Source organism: Magallana gigas, chromosome 8 (assembly GCF_963853765.1).
Source record: "Magallana gigas chromosome 8, xbMagGiga1.1, whole genome shotgun sequence".
In the NCBI taxonomy this organism is placed as follows: Eukaryota; Metazoa; Mollusca; class Bivalvia; order Ostreida; family Ostreidae; genus Magallana; species Magallana gigas.
The window spans coordinates 45241402-45263715 of record NC_088860.1 but is presented as its reverse complement, the minus strand read 5'-3'; the positions used below and the strand labels follow the sequence as shown (position 1 = coordinate 45263715).

The following is a 22314-nucleotide window of genomic DNA, read 5'->3' as shown; positions in this document are numbered from 1 at the left end:
ATATATATATTCCTGATGGTCAATAGGCGTCAATTACCCTTGCAACATTGCATTACAACTTGTTATCGAATTACTTGGCTATTCCTTTTGGTTATACCACTATTCTCTTTGGTTACACCACTTGGTTTAGCAACTTGATCAAACACCTTGACACTACATCACTTACATGTAACTTGTAATTGTCAAAATAACGTAACGATGTGTACCTAAATGCAGAATTTCCACCGATTCTTATAGTAGTCAAATGTTAAAGAGCACACCACGATGGTATTTTATTTCAATGCATTGCTTCTGCATACATTATACACTCTAAACAATACTGTAAACCAACTCCTATTCACGACGACTTTATTTTGCAATTTACCAGAGATGAAGTGGTTCGCAGTGTATCATAGTCGTATAAGTAGATATATTTAGTTAATCGCAGAACAAATCTGGAGTTCTTCTCCATTTATATCAGAACGAGGCTCAAGGTTATAATTAAACCGACAGGAAATAACTCATTTCATAAGCATATATTGTTACATCCTCCTTCCTTAGCTGAAAATGATAAAAAAATCATCAAAGAATTAATTTAAAAATTTGATTAAGGAGGTTGGCACCGGAAATAATAGTTATGTCAATCATCAAAAAATCACTTGGATATGAAGATGGGGTACTAAATTGTCATTTATTTTAAATCAAATGTTCCTTGCCTTTTTTTTTTTTAATATAGGACCCCTTACAGAAAATATAATTTTTCTGAAATTGACATGGCAATTGATAATCTGAGGAAATCAAACAAATATTTAAAATTGGAACTATAATCAAGTATGATTTAAATACAGTATGGAATTGAACACATGCAGTGACTATAAAAGTAAAATTTAAGGCAAAGATTAAAAAATTCTTGCTTTACCGCTGGCTTCAAAGGCCAGTACATAATGAACACAACGACAGATGTTACAAAAGTTTTGAGTAATCAAATTATAACGCAAATAAACTATAGTTATGTAATCTTTCCAATACTTTGCATAAAAATATATATACATTTAATGTCTCATTTAAAAATAATTTAATTTCATACAAATTGAAGCTTTTGATTGGATTAGCCAGTCACATGACAGTGTTTTATATTGTATAAAGAATGTTGCCCATGGGGCCACGCCCCCTTGACAACAATGAGCCGGAACTACTTTTATCATTACTTCCTGTTTACATTAGAGATCATATTATACACATTATATACAATCTTAAACCTTGAAAAATAAATATCATTAAAAAAAATTGTTTGTATTGTTCATTTAAACAATTAAGACAAGGTTTATACCAAATATATTATTGAGACAAAATTCAGATGGAACTATAGTTGTTTGGATTGTTGTCGTCTGCTTATAAACAACATGGCAGATTTTGAGATGCTGGGTGTAGGGGAGACTATAGAGATTATAAATATTGATTGGGACACACTGCACCAATTACTGGACGGTGAATTTGATGTCTCAACATCAACAAATGAAGCAGAGGAGGAGCTTGAGAGGGTTTTAAGCCCTATAAAAACATAAGAAACAATGTTGCAAGAGCCATCCTATAGCAAGAGATTTAAATCTGTCAGTGATGCAGAAATTCAGGATCTTAAAGAAAGAAGACAGTCAAAAGCCACAAAATCTAACACTAAGTGGGGATTAAATTTGTTTCAAGGTAAATTTATGATTTAAATATTTAATGAAATGCTAAAATTGAAAATATCAAGTCATCATCACTTACATTTTGTACATCCAGATTGGGACTTGAACCCAAATTCCCCACACAAAATGCATGGTTGCTTTAACATTAAGCTATCTGGATTTCTGTACATGTAAATAAGCATGATAAATAATTTGATATGTTCAAAACAAAAATTTCAAATTTATTAACAGAATGGAGTGTTGAGGCTCTTGGGCAGCCAACCAACTTTCATTCAATTTCTGCACCTGAGCTCAATAGCCATCTTGAAAAGTTCTATGCAGAGGATGCACCAAGGCCAAATGAAAAAAGATCTCAATCTATGACCAAACAACAAGCGTCTGAATATCATAACAATACATTCAAAAGCATAAGATCAGCATTAAACCGTCACATTTATGATATTGGACGACAATTTGATATCGTACGTGACCGAGAATTTAGAGAAAGTAACAATGTTTTAGATGGAAAACTAAAGAAAAACCTACAAGATGGCCTCTCACGACCAATCAAACACAAAGAAATCATTCCTAAACAGGACCTTGATGCAAATGAAAACCCAAAAGAGAAAAGAATGTATGAGGTACCTTCTGCTGGGGCAAAATGTCCAGTCGCCTCTTTGAAACTCTACCTCTCGAAGTTGGACCCTAAGGCAACATTTTTATTTAACAGATGTTCAAAGGAAGCGCTTAAATCTCCAACAACTGAGGAAATTTGGTACACAGATGTTCCGATAAAAAAATACCAATTCACTCGGTTCATGGCCGACATTTGTAAAAATGCAAAATGCAGTAAAACTTACACTGCACATAACCTACGTGCAACCTCAATCCAAGGAATGAACGACGCAGGTTTTGAGGTTCGACACATTATGCATATGAGTGGCCATAAAAATGAATCTTCTGTGAGAAGTTATAGCAGAAATTGTTCTACTTACTAAAAGGCTTCCATGAGTAAAGCTTTATCAAATTTGGTAGTTCCTCAAAACGAAACAAGCGACCCAATTTCAGCCAACCACGCCGTTAGTAAACCTCCCAATGGCAATGAATGTGAATTCTCAGTTACAGCTCCAACGACATCTGCAGAGATCCCAATTGCTTTTCAATTATCTACCTTCTCCTCGGGTTTTATAGCGAATTCTGCCTTTCACCAGTGTGTGTTTAATTTCACTTCTAAGTAGATTAATACAACTTATCTCGTTCTGTGATCGTTTACCATGTTTACATTCTAAACAAACGTGGCCGTCTTTCTCCGCTTCGAAATTTAGGTCAATCCGTTACTATAGAATGACGTATTCTTGCGCGGTTAATTTTAAATTTAATGTTGTAATGTACGAAATAAACATAAAACTTTGAATCTTTTGTTGTTGAAAATTAAATTATAAGGAATGAATTTAAAATTTATTAGTTTTATACGATAATAATTTAATTCTGGTTGTAACGCGCTTTCTGATTGGCTAAAACATTATTTTATATCGTATAAAGAATGTTGCCTACGTCATAGTAAGACTAACGTCAAAAACGTATCAATACGCCTGACGTTACGTTTGAATTTTGTACAATTTTACGTCATTTTAAAGGTCATATGACCGTTTTTATCTACAATGAAGAGTGAAAAAATTAAATTATAAGCAATGAATTCAATATTTATTAGTTTTATACGATATTAAATGGTTTGAAACAGTTTACGCTTTTTTATAAACCGCTTCGCGGTTTATAAAGCGTTAACTGCCCCAAACCATTTTATATCGTATAAAACAAATAAATATTGAATTCATTCCTTAATAAAATGGTTTGGGGCAGTTTACGCTTTTTTTATAAACCGCTTCGCGGTTTATAAAGCGTAAACTGCCCCAAACCATTTTATATCGTATAAAACTAATAAATTTTAAATTCATTCCTTAAGTAAAACAAGTAAGGGTCACATCTCAAATATTTGAGATATAGCATGAAATAAAGTAATTTTACGCCAAAATTGGAGTTCATTTTTTCTTCACTTCTATGAAATATTGGCTAAATATGCAAAAATATATTGTAAAAAATATCAAAATATTGTATAAATGTGTTTTTTAGAACGTCATTAAAAATCGTTATACACAAACTATCTAGAAGTTTGTTATGCGCTGAAAATTAGGAACCTAAATTAATAGTACTCTAGTGAGTTATGAAAATTATTTATTTCCTTCTTGAAAACCTTCCGCCACAAAACATAGTCCGTAAGTAAACTCTGTAAGCATTTTTTAAAAACAATTTTATTCAATAAAGTTTATTTGGCATTGTAAAGTATAAATATACTACTAGAATTAATATGTGATGCAAAATGTTTAGACTATAGGTGACCCAAATTGGCGACCAGAAACCTAAGGAGCGGGCCTCTTTAACTCTATTTGGTTCAATACAGTCGAAAGTATGATGTAGATAATATGATTAAGCGGTATGGCATTAAGTGACAAGAAGTATATATGAGAATTGACAGGAAATCTAACATGGAACATAACATTAAAACTAAGTAAGCATATATTGAACCAAGCTTCACCTGGTAACACAGATAAGGGGTTATTATGCCCTTATACACTATCTGTGTGACCTAATACAAATCATACATTTCACTCTATCAGGCACGTTGTTGGTTTGACTACCCGACCACTTCTGCTTACAACAACGGCTGGATCCGCTCGAATCAGCATTGGTTTGTAGAGTGTAGTATCTGATTTATCAACAAGTCGGTTAGGCTTTACAGGAGACTTCGGTGCAGGATCATGGTTAGTTATTCTTGGCTTTTCGGGTACTGATTCTGTAACTTTTGGTAAGCAATTGTTCGGATAAGGTTCCGAGATACCTTTTAGCTTTGGCGACAGAGACAGCTCTCTTGCAAAATGTTCTTTGCTTCTCCTCAAATGTCGCCTGTTTTTGTGGTATTATCACCCATCTCCCGTCCTGATGTTATAAGAGCGAATGTCTCAGGGTTCAAAATAGTTTTCTTCCAGATTTTTGTTTCCTTTAGGTCGTTCACGAACAACATTTCCTTGTAATTATGGCAATTTATTGGCCCCTTTGTTCTAAAAGTGTGTTTCTCTTTCCTTTTTATAATGGAGCCGTTCTTCGGCTTTGTCGGCGTACCGTGACTTGAGCATGTCTTTTGAGACAAGTAATAAAGTCTTAGTTCTCCCCCACTCCTTTTAGCATTTTCTTTGTTTTATATCTTTCTGTTCCCTTCTGAAATGTGGCAAAGCATTGCTCAGACACTGGTAAATGCTCTCTATAGTCAACATTTTTAACTTTCATAGGATCCTGCCATGTTCTCTGGCTGAGCTTTTAGATACGCTCTGGATAAGGTGTCAGCAAAATACATTTATGTTCACCGTTTGTATTGTACTTCCTATTCAAATGTTTGAAGTCTCAACAACATTCTTTATAGTCTTTTTCGTGCGGTGTGTACATTCTTCTTGTGTATAATCTCAAGTGTCATATGATCAGATTCCACAACAACACGTCTTCCATAAGTATAAGTTTCAAATCTTTCCATTAAAAAGGCAACTGCGAGAAACTACGTCTTGATTTGAACACAATTGAATTAAGTCTCTGTTAGTGATCTTGATACATACATCATTGGTTGTCCCTCCTGAAATAGGCAAGCTCCGAGGACCCATCCAAATGCATTACACCGCAAAGCTAACTCCTTATGTTCATCAAACAAGCTCAACACTGGAGTATTTGACAGTACAGTTTTCACATCCTTGAACACTTTACAGTGCACCTCTGCATCCCATCTGAAATGTGTGTCAGCGTTATGACTTCTTAAAACTGCCGTTATTTCTGAGAGTTGTGTCAAAATAGTTGAACACAGTTTGCCATCCCTAGAATTCGCTGCACTCCCTGTCTGTCCTTAGTTGTTGCATTGCTTGAATTGCTCTCATCTTCTGAGGATCAATACACAGTCCATTTTTGGAAATAACGAATTTCAAGTACATGAGCGAGTCTACTTTCAGTTTAATTTTTTCCTTATTCAGTTTAATGTTTCTCTCAAAACATCTCTGAAGCAAGGCTTCCAACATGCAGTCATGATCATCATGAGCTTCCTTGTCATTGTCTCTACATCCATAAACCAGTATGTCAAAATGAAAAGGTTTGATGCCATCAAGTCTTTCCAACAAATCTTAAATGCGTCTCTGGAGCAGTTTTCAGGAGCAGTTGATATCTCCAATGGCATCTCAACCGTCTGTACCTCTCCAAAGGCGTTTAAATATGGTAGGAAGATGCTTTTCTCATCCATGATTACATGTCAACAACGGAAAATATACGAGCCTTGCTTAAATCTGGAAGTATGTCCTCAATTAGTGTAGTAATAATTTCTTTTCAGAGCTTTCAGTGGTCTTTGATTTATACATAATCGAAACTGTCGATTTGATTTGGGTGCCAAAACAAGGCTCGAGATCCAATCAGTAGGTTTTTACAAATTTGATGATTTCTAACTGTTCCAGTCTATCCAGTTCTTGTCTCAGTTTATCTTTGATAGCAGATGACACTCTCGATTCCTTGCTGGCATCTTCAAAGGTTTTACACCTTCTAGTGTCATTTGGCTCACAGCTAATATGTATATGAGCAACAAAGTATGTGTTAGGTAGTCATATCGTACTTTTTCGGAGAGTGGCAGTATATCAAGCAATTTACTTACTCCTGACACCATGTATCATAATTAGGTAGGTAGATAAGTGCAGTATATCGCAGAAGTGGAGCACTGCTTACGTTATTCCAGATCGAGACTCAACAGTTACCAATAAGTCGTACAAGAAATGATTATTTCATTAACATCTATCGTTACACGCAGAAACTTATTTTCGGGACCAAATATTTTTAAAACACTTTTTGCTATAAAAACAATACGAAAATATTGCGTTTGCAGCGATATATATTAGGTATGCAAGGCCCTAGCGAACCTTACGAAAATTTCTCGCAGTCAAATAAAAGTTGGTCTACACAAACGAGAATGCTACAACTTACAGTATATACCCCTGGAATAATATCGCACTGTATTTTCGTCATGAAAATACTGTACGACAAAAATTTTCAGAAAGCCTGGCCTTTATTCAATAATCTAACCGTACATCACTATTTTAAGCTAGCCACGTATAGCCAATTATAAACTGTAAACAAGTCAATCTGACCTTTAAGAAACTACAAACACGATTATAGTAGTTTTAGTTTTATATATTAAAAAATACTTGTAAAACTATTCTAACATAGGACCTCTTATTAATTCATTATTTCAGTGATTACTTATTAAATATACATAAGCAAGGAGAGATAACTCCATTAACCGTTTCATATCTATAGATATAATATGCCGTGTCATATTTATAGATTTCTTGAAAGGTTATATAATGTTTTGATCTATTTTCAGGTTTTTGTTTATATTTAGTAAAAAAGGTTTCACTAGTTCATTCATACAGCTGCAGTCGTTTTACACAAGGATGTCATGATCACCCTTTTTTTAGCAATGAAATCTATAAGTGTAAGTACAAACTTTTTTAATCATCGAGTTTGTATAATTAATCTTCCTTACTGTATAGTTTGATATTTATAAGTGAATTTATTATCTGGTGAGACAGCAGCAATTAAATGTCGCAGGTTACCGTATTCATAACTTGTTGACAGATTTTAATGGTATATGATTGAATATATTTGTAGCCATAAACTTTAAAATCATAATTTCCACATTTACATTATGCATGTGTTTTACAGACCCAGCTTGTATTTCAATTGGAAATGGATGTTTCCTAGCTGAACCATCTTGTAAAAGGTAACTTTTTATAAAATTGGTCAAATATTTTTGAAAAATCTATAAAATAACAAAGACAGATGGCAAGGTTTTCAATTTAAATTCATTTTTTTAGACGGGGGTTGAGACATCAGATTTTAAATAAATATATATTATGGGTATTTACTTATCATTAGTTCATACCGCAATCCATATGTTATTGTAAATAATGTAAGGCATCTTTTTTACTGTTGCTTTGAAACTTTTTCGTTTAACAGTAAAACATCATTTCGTATTCAAAACGGATCACGCCATTTTGAAAACGTCTCAACCAACGAATGGAATGGCAGTACAACAACTCACTCTCAGCTGTCGTCAGAACGTCCTCAGTTAGACATTACACCAATCAACGACGATGACGACACTCTATTAGTTCCAATAGTTTTAGGAATATCCATCCCGTTATGTATTCTTTCGTTGCTGTTCGGCTACTACATAAAACGAAGTAAGATTTTTACTTTTTGACTCCAATTGTAAAAATATAGACTATCGTAAGTTAAGAAAAATACGCCCAGTTATATAGTTACAATTACCATAGCCGTTGTATTTGAATGTTTTGGGGGGAATTGTCGCTTTCTGCCCTATGATAAAATGAAGAAATATTTACACAATTGATTTAAAAATTTTCATTATTGTCTTTTTTTAGTTATTGACTTTTAATAAGGTTAGCACTTTATAGATTAAGAAATTTTCAAATATAACTCGTATATTACTTTTTTGTTTAGGGCAGCCGTGTTGTCAAAAAATACCTATTGTATTACTGTACTTTTACATTTTTAAGATGATGATTTAGCGTTGAGCGTAACGTGTTAGGATAAAATCAAAATATTTTAGCTTTGAGATTTGAATATTTTCTACATCTTTACACAGCGCTCTAGTTTTTAACAATGTTAATGTAGTTTATAGATAGCTTGACCAGCCAGCTTTTTTAGGCTAGCTTTCTAGTACCAACGCAAGAGTCTTGTATTCGATACATTTAGATGAATTCGTTTCAGATAATGCCTATGGGTTATTTCAGTTATTTATTGAGCCTTTTCATTTTTAAAATATTTTTTTGTATTTGAGGAATTTTGGATGTTATCATATTTAAATATAAAATGAAGATCAAAACGTTGAATATAAAGAATATTATAAAGGTTATTTGATCCTCAGCCTTAAAGTGTTTTTTAAAATCAAAATCATAGGATTTATCTTTTAAATTTATCAATGATTTAAGGAATGAATTCAAAATTTATTTGTTTTATACGATATAAAATGGTTTGGGGCAGTTTACACTGTATAAACCGGGAAGCGGCTTAAAAAAGCGTAAACTGTTTCAAACCATTTTATATCGTATAAAACTAATAAATATTGAATTCATTGCTTATAATTTAATTTTGTTTTACTGTTCATTGTAGATAAAACCGGTCATTTGATTTTAAAATGACGTAAAATTGTACAAAATTCAACCGTAACGTCAGGCGTATTGATCATTTTTTGACGTTAGTCCTACTATAACGTAGACAACATTCTGAATAAGATATAAAATAATTGTTTAGCCAATCAGAAAGCACGTTACAACCAGAATTAAATTATATACAATAAAAAGAAATTTTAATATTATCTATGCATTTTAAGAAGTTATTGCAAATTTTACCACAATGGATATAATGAAATAAACCTACAAATAACGATCAAATTAGAAAAAAAACTAGAGCTTAATTTGTTGCAAGCAACGAAGAGGTCTTTCGTTACAGCTTTAAGTCAAAAAAGGATTGTCAATCAATCTTAATAAAACCATCCCCTTTCTCCTTACATTTTTCAGGGCCTGGCATACATTGATAGGAGGTCATTTTAACACCACCTTACTTTCTGACCAATCAGGGCTTTAGAAAATCAATTTGATCTCTTGAAAATTAGTTTTCTATGTATTAAATAAATGTAACCCCAAGACTACAGAGTATTTAAGAGTTAGATCTCTCGTAAAACAGATAAAGGCATGTCCGTGATAAGTTGGGGATATATTTAGACAAGAAAAGTATAGACTGCGACTTTAAAACACTATTACGCACAAGAAGATTTTCCCTATGAGAAAAATTAAAGCGGGTATGCATGTATTCATGTGAAGCTTTTAACTCTCATATTACGGAATATCCAAACAATACTATATTACAATTCGATTGATAGCATTATGAAGAACAACTTTTTTGACGACATCAATATCGTAGCATGTATCGTTTTTTAGTAATACAGCAAAGACTTTCCAGGCGATTAGATTCCTTATTTAAGGAACAAGCCCATTTTTTCTGGTCTCAATTGAAAGCCCTTTCATTTATGCGCAACTTTTGTTCTATATGCATTTAAGGAGGCCGACTTTAGTTTGCATTGCGCATGTTTTTGCGCATTCTAATATAATACAGTTGATTTATACTTCTTATGAATTTTTTTCGATATCATTCATAAAATTGAACACAATAAACAAAATACAGATACAAATATTTAGATTGTTAAAGGATATTTTTATTTTTAACACGATTTTTACGTTGTGCGGTAGGGGAGCATTGCCATTGCGCTTTTATGACGTTATGATAAAATGAAGCTTTGTAGGAGTACGTTATAAGAAATATTATAAACGAAAAAGTAAAAATTGTACGCTGTTGAAATTTTATATACAGAATGATGCTATCCTCGACGACATTTTTCTCATTTTTGGAATGAATCCATTATACCAATCATCATTCGTGATGATCCAAATATATAGCAAAATTTGGTGCATTTTAATATTTTGAGATGGCCCTGGACTAAAAACCAGACGGTAGAATTTTGTGTTTTTTTACATATAAGGTAGAAAATGATATTACAAATCATATATAACAATTTGAGAAGAAAAGCTATTGTAGTATTTTTTTAAAACTGCTTTGATGTGCGGAAAATCACAGTTTCCTATATATTCCTATAGTAAATGTACCTCTTTTTTGAGATGGTCCCTGAAAAGAACCAGACGGTCAATTTTCATGAACCTTCGCAAATAAACTACAGTTGGTTTAATTTTCATATGGTTAAAAAATAAAGAGTTATGCTATTGTAGTTTTTCGCAAAAAAACCCAAATCGGTCTCCTTAAAAAATATTTCAAACTAAAAAAATAAGAAGCAAAAACATGAGTACAAATTAGCAATTTTTTAAACATAGATTTCGATAATATAATTCAAGTGAAACAATTTGAAAAATCTGAAATACAAAAATCAGAGGACAACATTCAAAGTGTCAAGTTAAAAGATTTCTAAATTTGGATCATTTGCTACGGACCATTTCGGAGCCTTTGTCCGGAAACGAATGTCACTAAAAATTTTAAGAAGGGGGAACAACTCGAACCCGGAAGTTATGATTTATTATCTTTTTGTTACTTAAAAACTACATCTAATTTACAAGACATCCTGACAATTTGAATGAAATCGGATGACAAATAAAAAAGTTTCTAAGGTTAAAAAAAAGTCTTGAAGAAGAAGATCAATAATGAAGAATTATTATCAAAATCAGTACAAGGTCTTCCGTTAGAAACGGAAGACCTTAAAACGGTTTTTCCGGTGTATTGGTGGCACGAGCTTCTCTACCTTTAAATACTAGGTCTCCGTTGAGCCACTAAGCCTATCAGTTCGTTGAGTTGCTGTGCATACTATTAACACAAGAAGACCAATTAAATTTGTTTGAATAAAGGGCAGATTTATTATACAAATAAAAAAGAAATCAGGGTAACTTACTAAAATGGAACGTTCCTAAGGATCGAATATCATTAAAACATAAATTTATATCTAAACGAATGTCGCTAATAAATGCAGCCTGGTTAATACAAATGCTTTTGAAATCTTTATGGATGCTTTTTCCTCTTCGACATTTAATTTTTAAATGCTAAATTTAAACCTCCTTTCTTATACGTATTGTTCCCAAACCACAAGTATTTGATTTCTGGTTCTCATGATACCAATTCTCAATATTCCATGTAATATTGATAGATATTTACTCCTACTGTAGTGTTCTATTAATTTATGGTGACATGTGGTTTATATATTGATATGATATCACAGCTAAAAGACGTGTTAGTAATTTTCATTAATATGCATATCATGTAAGTTAAGAAGAATACATCAATACACTTATTATTGACTGACTGACCTTGTGATTTACTTGTTAATACATTTTCATCATTCTCTTTTCGTATTTGGATAATATTACTATTTTGAAGGAAATGTCATTATTGAAATATATTGATTTATTCTATTTAACAGATTTAAAAAAGAATACAAAGTGGAAATTTTAAACCTTTCTGAAAATATAGGAACACGTCATTTTTTTCCCTTTTTATAAGATTTGAATTGTTAAAGGTCATATGAAACGATTTTTAACACTATGATTTTCTCTCTTAAATATAAAGCTTGGTATAAACAAATTTTAAAATACGTGATGTAAGATATTTTCCCCTTGCATTACTGAGAAATAACCTGAAAAAATTCTTCCCCGCTTATCGTTCTTGATTTTGTGGATTTATGACATCACACAGACCCACCGATGTAAACAATGCATCAAAACTATAAAATAAATGTAAGTTTACAGTAAATGTTAGTAATTTTTGCATATATGAACGTGTCTTTCTTTTCAAATGAGATCATTTGATTTTGTAGTAGCCTACATATGACTTAGTTTTAATTGGTCGTTAATGAATAAATGTAACATCAGCTTCTCACCAGAGAAAAATCATGATGAAGTTCCCGTACTGCGGTGAAATGCTCCAACATTAACAGCTGATTAATGAATTATCCTTATCCTTTTAAAATAGAAACATCATTTTCTTCTGCGGTATGTATAAAGATTGGGCTACATTTAAAAGGAATTAAAGCATTTTAATTGATTTGATTTGCTTTGTCACATAAAAAAGTATAAGGCAGGCCAATGAAAATGTTTGAGGCATTGTGTACAGTTTGTTTTTAAGAGCCGCTATAAAATGCCGCAAAATTATTCTTAAATTTTATTTTGAAATAATATAAATTTCTGACTTATTGATATATACATGTAGCAATATCTTTTGAAAATACTTTGTGTACACGTGTATTAACGTTTTATTAAATTTGATCGCGGAAATATGGCATTTAGAAATGTATCAATAAAATAAATCGGTTGTTTGATAAAAATAGTTTTGAACGAATGTGAAAATAAATAACAGATTTTATTAAGAACAAGCATCAATAATGATAAAAAAAAAACGAAAGACAAAATTGCGGAAGAAAGTGAGATAGAAGGGATCTGTGAGTAAACACCGCACATGTATACACGTTGTAAAATCAAAACACCACACATACAAGTCCATGTTTCAAAATCAAAACATTTGAAGAAATTTCTCTTAGACTAAAAATAATTAAAAGGTAACATATTTGTGAATTTGAAAGCGAAACAAACAATAAAATCGTGAAGCGAATGAGGCACTACGAGGCCTATAAGTTGTTTAGAAAATAAAAAAATCTTAAGGAATTGCAAATGGGAAAACACGATCAGTTATTTTTGAATTTGTCATTTGCATTAAAAAGATCGAAATAAAACATATATACATGCATATATTAAAATTTTATCATAATTGCATGTGGATCTGTGAAGAAAATCATTCATTTTCTGTGCAGTCTCGAAACTGAATATGTATACACGCTATTAAGTACATATATAAACGCACACGATTTCATTTCTTCAGTTGATAGAAAAAATACCGACGCGGTTGATTATTGTATAATTATACAAGTTTTTTTTTTATATAAAATAGTATTTTTTTCTTTTAAAATGCTGGAAAATGACATGGATATTTGTATTCACAACATAAAGCTTTATTAGGCTATTGGGTCTTTCTGACGTCATAAGCAAGAGAGGTAAGACGCGTAAGTCAATGTTCCTTTTCCCGATTAAGTGATTTTGATCGACTGTGGCGCTCACATTTTGCATAAAATATTCAAAAAACAATGTCAGTCTTATAAAATAAGCACTTATGAATTCATTCCCGTATATAACTCAATATGGTCAGGATATCGTTTCATATTACCTTTAGGCAAACAGTGATTAATGCTAAAATAATATCATTGATGATATTTTTTAAAGCAGACAAGGTAGAAGGGAGATCAAGGGTTTATAATCCATTTTCTTTCTAACATAGTCTATTCATGGCAAAGTTCATTATCATATGCGTGTTAAAAACAAATGCTAGGCAGCTACATTAAAAATTTACCGAGGAAAATCTTTTTCATATTTAGTGCCAAGGCCAATACTACTAATGGTAGAAACATTCATGGATTTTCACAATAAGTAAGATAACATACTTTTTGTCCCCCTCCGCAACGCGGTGCGGGGACATAGAAATGCCGGGCGTCCGTCCGTGTGTCCGTGGGTCCGTGTGTCCGTGGGTCTGTGTGTCCGTGGGTCTGTGGGTCCGTGCGTCCGTGTGTCCGTGCGTCCGTCCGTCACACTTTTTTGTAAGCGCTCTCATGCCTACAAATTTTGACGGATTTTCATTAAATTTATACCAAATGTTTATATCACTATTATCTTGGTCAAGTTCGAAAATCAGCATTGGTCAATACGTTTTGTTGGAGTTATGGGACTTTGACCACAATAATAACTCCGTTTTATAAATAAATTGACCTTGTAAGCGCTCTCATGCCTACAAATTTCGACGGATTTTCATTAAATTTTTACCAAATGTTTATACCACTAATACCTTGGTCAAGTTCGAAAATCAGCCTTGGTCGATAGACTCAATACTAGTATACTGCTTGACCGGCGGGGGACCCAGGAATTCTATTCTTGTTTACTAAAGGGGATTAACTTGAGTAAATAAGAGTGGCAGGTATGACACACATTATGTTACACAGTTTATTGACTAAAACATATTTATATTACAAAGAAATTAGTAGCATGATCTAAAAAGGAATTTCAGTAGATGTATAATGGTTAACAAATATCATATCAAACAATGCCACAATAACAAATAGAGCTTACCACGTGTCCTGACCATTAAAAATAGTTGTGGAATTTCACTCTTTTCGAAATTACTGATTATAGAAAAATACACTATTAAAAAAAATATGTTATAGACAATTTCATACATTTTTCTATTTAAAGAAAATTTAAATACTAATTTCTCTTTATGTTATTTTGGAATTTGAAATAGACGTTTTGAATGAAATTATGTAAAAATTTGTTAACGGTGGAAATATATGTCTGACAATACATAGCGAGTTGACGATGCATCAAGTTGTGTATTTTTGTGTTACGCATACCCTAATTGAAATAACTACTCAAGCATTCTAAGATAGTGTAGATTGTAAATTGTTAAAACTGTACCATCCGAACTAATACTTGGCCTCCAAAGGGGTTCAAAGTTCAGCATTGAATTATATAGAAAAAAATTAAAAACCTCTTTAGAAGAGATATATGCATTCATGTCTAATCGATTTTACCTTGTCAACACTGCCGATAATTCTTTGCTGTTTACATCGTAGTCATTGTCGACATCGCAAAGTTGACGATGTTGAACCGGAATCGAGCTTGAATTGTCGACATATTAGTTTTTTTAACGTTAACATCATCGGCATCGCAACGTTTAAGATGTATACGACATTAAACCGATATTGAGTTTACATTGTCTACAACGCGGATATTTCTTTTATGTTGTCTTTGCACTACAATGTGGACGATGTCGACGATGTAAACAGGAAAGAAGGCAGACGATGTAGACACAATGTATACTCGATGTTGGTCAACATTTCGATATCGACGATGTAAACAGGATATAAATGGAACGATGTAGAAACGATGTTCACTCGATGTCGATCAACATTGCAATGTAGACGATGTAATACAATTAAGAAGACACACGATGTACATGTAGACACAATTTCTATCGATACAGGATAAAAGAGGTATGTATAGACACGGTGTTGACTCGATGTCGATAAACATTGCGTTGTCGACGATGTAAACAAGGAAGAAGGTACACGATGTAAACGCAATGTCCACTCGATGTTGGTCAACATTGCGGTATCGACGATTTAAACGGTGTAAACACGATGAAGACACGATGTCGACTCAATGTCGATCAACAATGCGATGCCGACGATGTAAATAAGAAGGAAGGTACATGTACACATTGTAAACACAATGTAATTGTACACATTGCAATGTCGACACCATTGATAAAGATCGTGCATTGGACATACCTCGATAAATGCTACGCTTAGTATAAATAATCATCCTCAGGTCTTGTTATCCTCATATCTAGGTCACAAAGACCATCTTAGATTTCTTTAGAGTATTTATAGATTTCCACTTTCTTTCACTTTTGACGTGTTGATGCCTTGTATGACAATATTGGTCAGATGCTACATTTTAGATCAGAGAATATCTGTCCAAAAAAACTTCTTTTTATGAATTGTTTTAAAATGTTTCTTGGTATGTAGAAGAATTGTTTACAATATTTTAAGGAGACTTTCTTTAAAAAATAAGAAAGAAGGAATTTTACAATAACAATTGTCCAGGTGAGCGATGCGGTCCTCGTGTTTTAGAGAATAAATAGTTTTGGTCTTAAAATTAAAGAAAAAAAAGTAATTAGTTGCCAGATAACATAGAAGCAAAGTTCACTTAAACAGGGGGATAACACTGCAATTCAACCTTTAAACGTTAATAAGAGTTTCAATCACTACTTGCATGCCATGGAACTTCAGGAACGTATAATAGCGAGCGCAGCTCGCCGGCGCGCAGCGCCGGAGCGAAGCGAGCTCTACCGGCAAGGCGTGTGTGAATAGAAAATTAGGACTAGTTGCACATTCATTCAACGGAGTTTTTTGGTGTCAGTAAATCGGACCAGTAATGCATTGTTTTAATCGTCCCAGTAGTTCCCTGTAATATATGGCATTTTTTATCACTTCACACTTTCACGAGAATCAGCAAGACAATACAAAACAATAACAATGTACACGACATACAGTTACCTCTAAAGTTCACCTTAGCACACTCTCAATGAAAAATAATCGAGTGACGTCACAAAGGTTTACACATTGATCCGAAAGATTTTTTCGGCGTCAGTAAATTTTGACTCACAATTCATAGTACAAATGGTGTCCAACCTCACGCTCTCGCGAGAATCAAAGTAAAACTTTTGAGAAGCATATAACATGTGTAATTTTAAGAACATCATGCTTTTAAATAAAACAGTATACTTCGCGTACTTTTATTTCTCAGGGGAGTTTTAAAGAGTCAAACGACACTTAACTAACGTCAGCTTTGACGTCACAATAAGCACTGATAAGGGGAAATTACTCTAATTGAAGTTACTGTGAATCTGCTGAAATGACTAAAATCCTCTCAAAATCTTGCAAAGGCTAAGCTAAATAACAGCTGAAGAAAAAGGACATTTCTTCAGATACAGGAAACAGTTGTAAATTGCACTCATTTGGATGAATGCTCACATTTATTTTAATCACTATAATAACGGTAATTTCCTGGAACGTAAACGTAGCATTGCCTTTTTTAAAAAGGGGGTGGGTGGGTGGCAGCCTCATCCAAAAAATCTTTGCCAGCAAAAAGAAAAAACATCATGAAACTTCTAATCCTTCAGCTCTTTAGCAGTTCAATGGTTTCTTTATTTTCACTTCCATTTATTACATGCGGGGGGAGGGGGGGGGGACACCATGTTCTTTTTTTTAAATATGATAAGCAAATATTTCAAAGCGTAAATTAAAAAAAAAATTAAACATCATTATTTTTTTTTTTAAGTGGAGGGGGCAAATCCATGATAAGTCGTTTTCTATGTGATAATTGAAAAAAAAAATGAAATATTATTTTTTTAACAGGGGGGGGGGGGGTGAGCTCTATGATGAGTCAAGTTTTATATGTAAGTTTAGAAAAAATGTCTACTGCAAAAAAATGGGGATGAACTGACGTTACAATCACTATAAAAGAGGAGATACAGTGCAATAAATATTTATATATCAAAATCTTTATTATTCAACAACATTGTATCTGAGATTTAACTACTGTTCTACTTATAAATAAATAAATTATAACAAATCTTATAAACTATAAATAATGAAAATTTACTGAAAAATAGGTACTATGTTTTATTTTTTGGCATTCAAATTCTACGTTGTTAATTTCATTTTTATTGATTTATTATAATTCATTGTTTGATCACATGCTGTGCTCGCCCCAACGGTCGCACCGTAAAACATATTATAAACTGGGGTGGATCTCTCTTACGTAGAAGTTATAAATACTAGACTGATTTTTGTCTTAAAAAATAAAAAGTATACAGAAATTTGGGAAAAACCACTTGTTAAACCCTTAGAGAAATACATGTACATGAACTTGTCGAACAATGTTAAAATTATTGCAAATTTCAGTAAGTAAAATGTTTCATTAAGACACATACCTACTGACATGTTTCATACCTTAAACTCCATTATTAATGCTCCGGAGTGACTACGTTTTTTTTGGTTTTTCATGATCTTGACAATGAGCACAAGGAAGGTGCAACTGTTCAGCATGGGGAGTTTACTCCCCCTAGATACTTACTCCCACCTCTACTGTTTTAGAAGTCCGTGTTGCTCTGCTTTGAATTTTTGTGTTTCGCTTTATTGATTTTTGAGATGGCTGACAGTTTGTTATTGTCAATTTTACTATATTTAACAAATTGTAAAGAGCTAGAGCCACGAAGCATCAAAATGTGCCTCAAAATTTTCACAAAACTCAAGTTTGAAACAATACAAATTGTAATTACTTATAATGTAGGGCACAATGTTCTGCTTCTATGCATATGAAATTTTTTTCACTTCGGCCCCACCGTTTAGCACATGCGCATCATCAAACATACTATGATTAAAAATAGCTGAAAATTGTAGATTTTACTGCAGTTTTTCTCAAATTTGAATGTGGCCACACTTGAGTACCTCTTTGAAACTTTTAAACCTGAGAGATATTGCATAAATGCTTCTGCCTGCAAAATTTCGTAGAGGTACTCAAGTGTGGCCAATATGTATTTTACAAATTTTGAAAATTTTAATAAAACAGACCACTCTATTTTAGGGAAATTATTTGCTTCCTTTTTATTGAAATAGCAGAATTTAATAAATAATGGTAAAGAATTATTTGTGATTATTTACAAAATCATCATTTTATTAAATATTTGAGGAAGAAATGCATATAAACTGAACTTTAACATGTTTTATCTATTAATTTTATACTGTGTATCCATGCTTACATCGTGTATCATCAATGACGTCATAGTTTGACATTTGCGACGTCAGTTGAATCTGTACATGGAATCTTGAGATCTTTCAGTATTTTGCCAATAGAATTTACCAGTAAAGTCTGCATTTTTATAAAGCATTATTTCTATGTACCACGGTATTATGAACTTGCAGTAAAATATGAGATACATGAACATTGTTAACAAACAGAAAAAACTAAATTATGGCAAAGTTAACATTGTACGTACGTAAGTAAATATATATTCCAATACCTCTATGTATAATAATCAATAGCATGTATAAGTAGCTAGTTGTGGGATTTTTGTCAAACGGTGAAATGCATTAAACGAAAAGAAAGATGCAAGCGATTTTTTTTTACACAAGTACAGAACGTGTTCCTGAATACCGCGGGAGAAAGACAGTCGACATCACGTGTAAACATGTACATATATGATAAACTTAACTTATTCCGTCAAAAATCTTGATTATTTAATTCCTAAGTACAGCTGTAATTGAATATTAAGCAATCGTCCCTTGCATAAAAACATTTTGCCAATGCATACGTCTTTTCTTTATTAGCCACCTGTTGATCAGTGTTGATTCGTCGCGTGGTCAATGTATTTCCGGGGAACCGTTACATGAAGTTACACATTAATCGTGTCCGTTTCGATGAAGACGGCTTTTGGTATACACAGCTTAGAATACATTATCAGCATGTGCACTATATAGAAGTCTAATCCTAATTGCGATGTCTTTGTTGATAATTTGTCCAATAAAATAAAAAATCACCCTTAATGTGTGTACATCGGTGACTTACTTTTGCCTATAAAATTCTCGATTGAAATTATCTTCGATCATTTTTATGCGTATTAAATCTAATTAAAGTTTTTCTTGTATGGCATATAGAAAAAATTCAGGTTGCCGGGCCCTTTCTTTAAAAAAAAAAACAACAATGAGTACAGAGAGATTTAAAACAGTATTTGTCTCCATTTACCCCCCCCCCTACCCTACCCTCTGAAAAAATCGATGTACGGCCGAGTTCATTACAAATCTATACATATGATAACACAAATTCTACATGCTTGCTATCAATTCGACTTTTCAAGACAATTTTACGACATTATTTAAGTGCTAGTGCTTGATGTTTTAAGTAAAAATTTTCAATTTAACCTATCTTCGCTTCAAAATAGTAAACCCCCCCTCTCTCTCTCTCTCTCTCTCTCTCTCTCTCTCTCTCTCTCTCTCTCTCTCTCTCTCTCTCTCTCTCTCTCGCTCTCTCTCTCTGAAATATGATCTTAATTCTCAAGGCATTTACGGATAGCTTATCACTTGTAACAATTCTCAAAAGACATGAATATCACTAAAAAAATGAAATGTAAATGAATAGACGGTATGGCATTTAGAAGGAATAATTAACTCATAAAAATATTTTTAAAGAAATCGGTATTATTTTTTCATTTAATTTATGAACATTAAAACACTGCTGTAATGCCATTCCCTTGTTGCAGCAGTCAAGAATTTTACATATGATAGTCCGATATATTAGAGAGCTTCCTTATATCAGACCATTACCAGTGGTTACAATACGGTTATTCTTTAAAATTGGACTGTCTCAGGAATCAACAATGATATTCAATGGAGTGATTTAAGTACTATATATGCCTCAAACACTTCTGTTTGAAAAAATATCACAGTTCTCGGCCCTATAAAGGGATTGGAAACTGCTTTCGACATTCTAGTATATCCATTATATATACACAGTCGCTAAAAGGTTTTATTTTTCACTTGAACAGTTCGTGAACGGTGAGCGCACAGTGAGTGCACTCTAAACGAACGGTGAGTGCACGCTGAGTCGAATTTGGATAGCGCTTATGAACGGTGAACTGTGAGCGTAAGCTGAGCGCAAACGCAAGCGCAAAGTGAACGCGGTGAACGATATAAATGTACTCAATGTGAACGCAAGATGAACGATTATTTTCGGAGTGCCCTGGGAGGTTTTGTTACATTGTGTTTCGATGGTTATCAGGAAATAATAACAATAAACTACATGTTTGTATTGTTATAAGCCTAAATATAATATCATGTGACTAAACAATAAGTGAACACTAAAGTAAAACAATCATATAGAATAATGTACACAGACTGTTACAGTAATGCATCAAAATTCAAGATAACATATATATCTATTAAATTCAATTACCGTATCTATGTCATATTTATATATTTATTTTTAATAATTTGTGATTACATTCGTAGAATTCAATGATTAATCCTCAGTTATACACTGCGCATCATTAGCATTACTTCATACAGTTTCAAATTGCATGAAAAAAGAATTTTTAAGACACAAACATATTTAAATGTACCGCCGTTGTATTGACCTTCAGCACTGGTCCCTGTAATATTTTTTAAACTTTATTGTAAATAAGCTTTTCATGGTATTTTCATCAATAAATTTATTTTCATAAATTAATTATAATGTCTACATGATAATTTTATTTGTTTTTTGTTTATTTTTCTAGATTCAAGTCATACGTAGCTTTATCATTTCATGACGTTACTTAACAAAAATGACGTCTGTTCTACATTTTTCATCAAAACAATGCCATATTGTAAACTCCGTTAATAAAAAAGTATGATAGATATCGAAAAAAGAAAAACAGTTATGAAAAGCTAAGATTCTACCCTATATTTTACTAAAATATGGTAATTTTTAATGATAGGGCAATTTTTGATGCTTCGTGGCTCTAGCTCTTTATAGGGATTGGGCTATTAATTCATGGTGCTGATAAATGCATTGCTGCATCAATGCGATTAAAATTGCCCAAGCACACACTATTAAAAAGCATTTTCCTTTTTTCTTTTTCTTACCAGTGGCTTCGTGTGAGAGTAAAGGGCATTCATTACATTAACTGTGTTAATTTACAAAAAAAATTGAGCCTGGCTATCCCAATCACACTAAAAACTACAAGAATTGTGTAACCTTACAGTATTTGTTTCTTAATTTAATCACTATCTTTAAAGGACTTGATGGACTTGATTTTTAAATTTATGAGAAGAAATTGCACATACCATTTTCTTCAATGTGTCATACTTTATAGCTTAATACCATTTATAAATTTAAGTTCAAATAGAAATGTTATAATGGTAACAGTTGATAACTAGTATCTATTTGTAATAAACTATTTCAGGTTAATGTTTCCATCACTTTTGACGAGCTATAAACTACACTCACCTCTATAAGTAATTTTTTGATTGATACCAGTGGAAACTCCGAGATCTTTTTTGTTGACACATGGTTTATTGTTACTCAAAGTGTTACAATTATTGTTTATTGTTTAAAATTTAATTATTCTTACTCAACACAAACAAAAAATTGCTTAAAGATTTATACTGATAAATGTTTACATATGTTCTGCATTGAGAAGTACTCGGGCCACCTTGCAAATACTGTGGAATCATTAGAATTCGTGGTGGCTCAATTTTCGTGGTATTCGTGGGTAACCCTCCCCCACGAATTTAAATCCTCAACGAAAA

The 22314-nt window shown here is 32.5% G+C and overlaps 2 protein-coding genes across 2 annotated transcripts in view; both read left to right on the top strand.

The window, feature by feature from the left end:
• Positions 1-22314, top strand: part of LOC105335224 (uncharacterized) — a 39600-nt gene that overhangs the window by 4355 nt on the left and 12931 nt on the right. Inside the window, exons 4-6 of the mRNA XM_066070088.1 lie at positions 7105-7215; positions 7446-7503; positions 7740-7966. Coding sequence (XP_065926160.1) covers positions 7105-7215; positions 7446-7503; positions 7740-7966 — 396 coding nt within the window. The remainder of the gene's footprint in view (positions 1-7104; positions 7216-7445; positions 7504-7739; positions 7967-22314) is intronic.
• LOC136270550 (uncharacterized) lies at positions 1378-3333 on the top strand. Its single transcript, XM_066068449.1, has 2 exons — positions 1378-1680; positions 1899-3333. The coding sequence occupies exons 1-2, from the start codon at positions 1551-1553 to the stop codon at positions 2642-2644; spliced, it is 876 nt and encodes a 291-aa protein (XP_065924521.1). The 5' UTR covers positions 1378-1550; the 3' UTR covers positions 2645-3333.

Coding starts and splice junctions, on each gene's coding strand:
- LOC136270550 (XM_066068449.1), top strand. CDS start 1,551: ATGTTGCAAGAGCCATCCTATAGCAAGAGATTTAAATCTGTCAGTGAT. Junction 1,681..1,898: donor GGGATTAAATTTGTTTCAAG/GTAAATTTATGA, acceptor ATTTATTAACAG/AATGGAGTGTTGAGGCTCTT.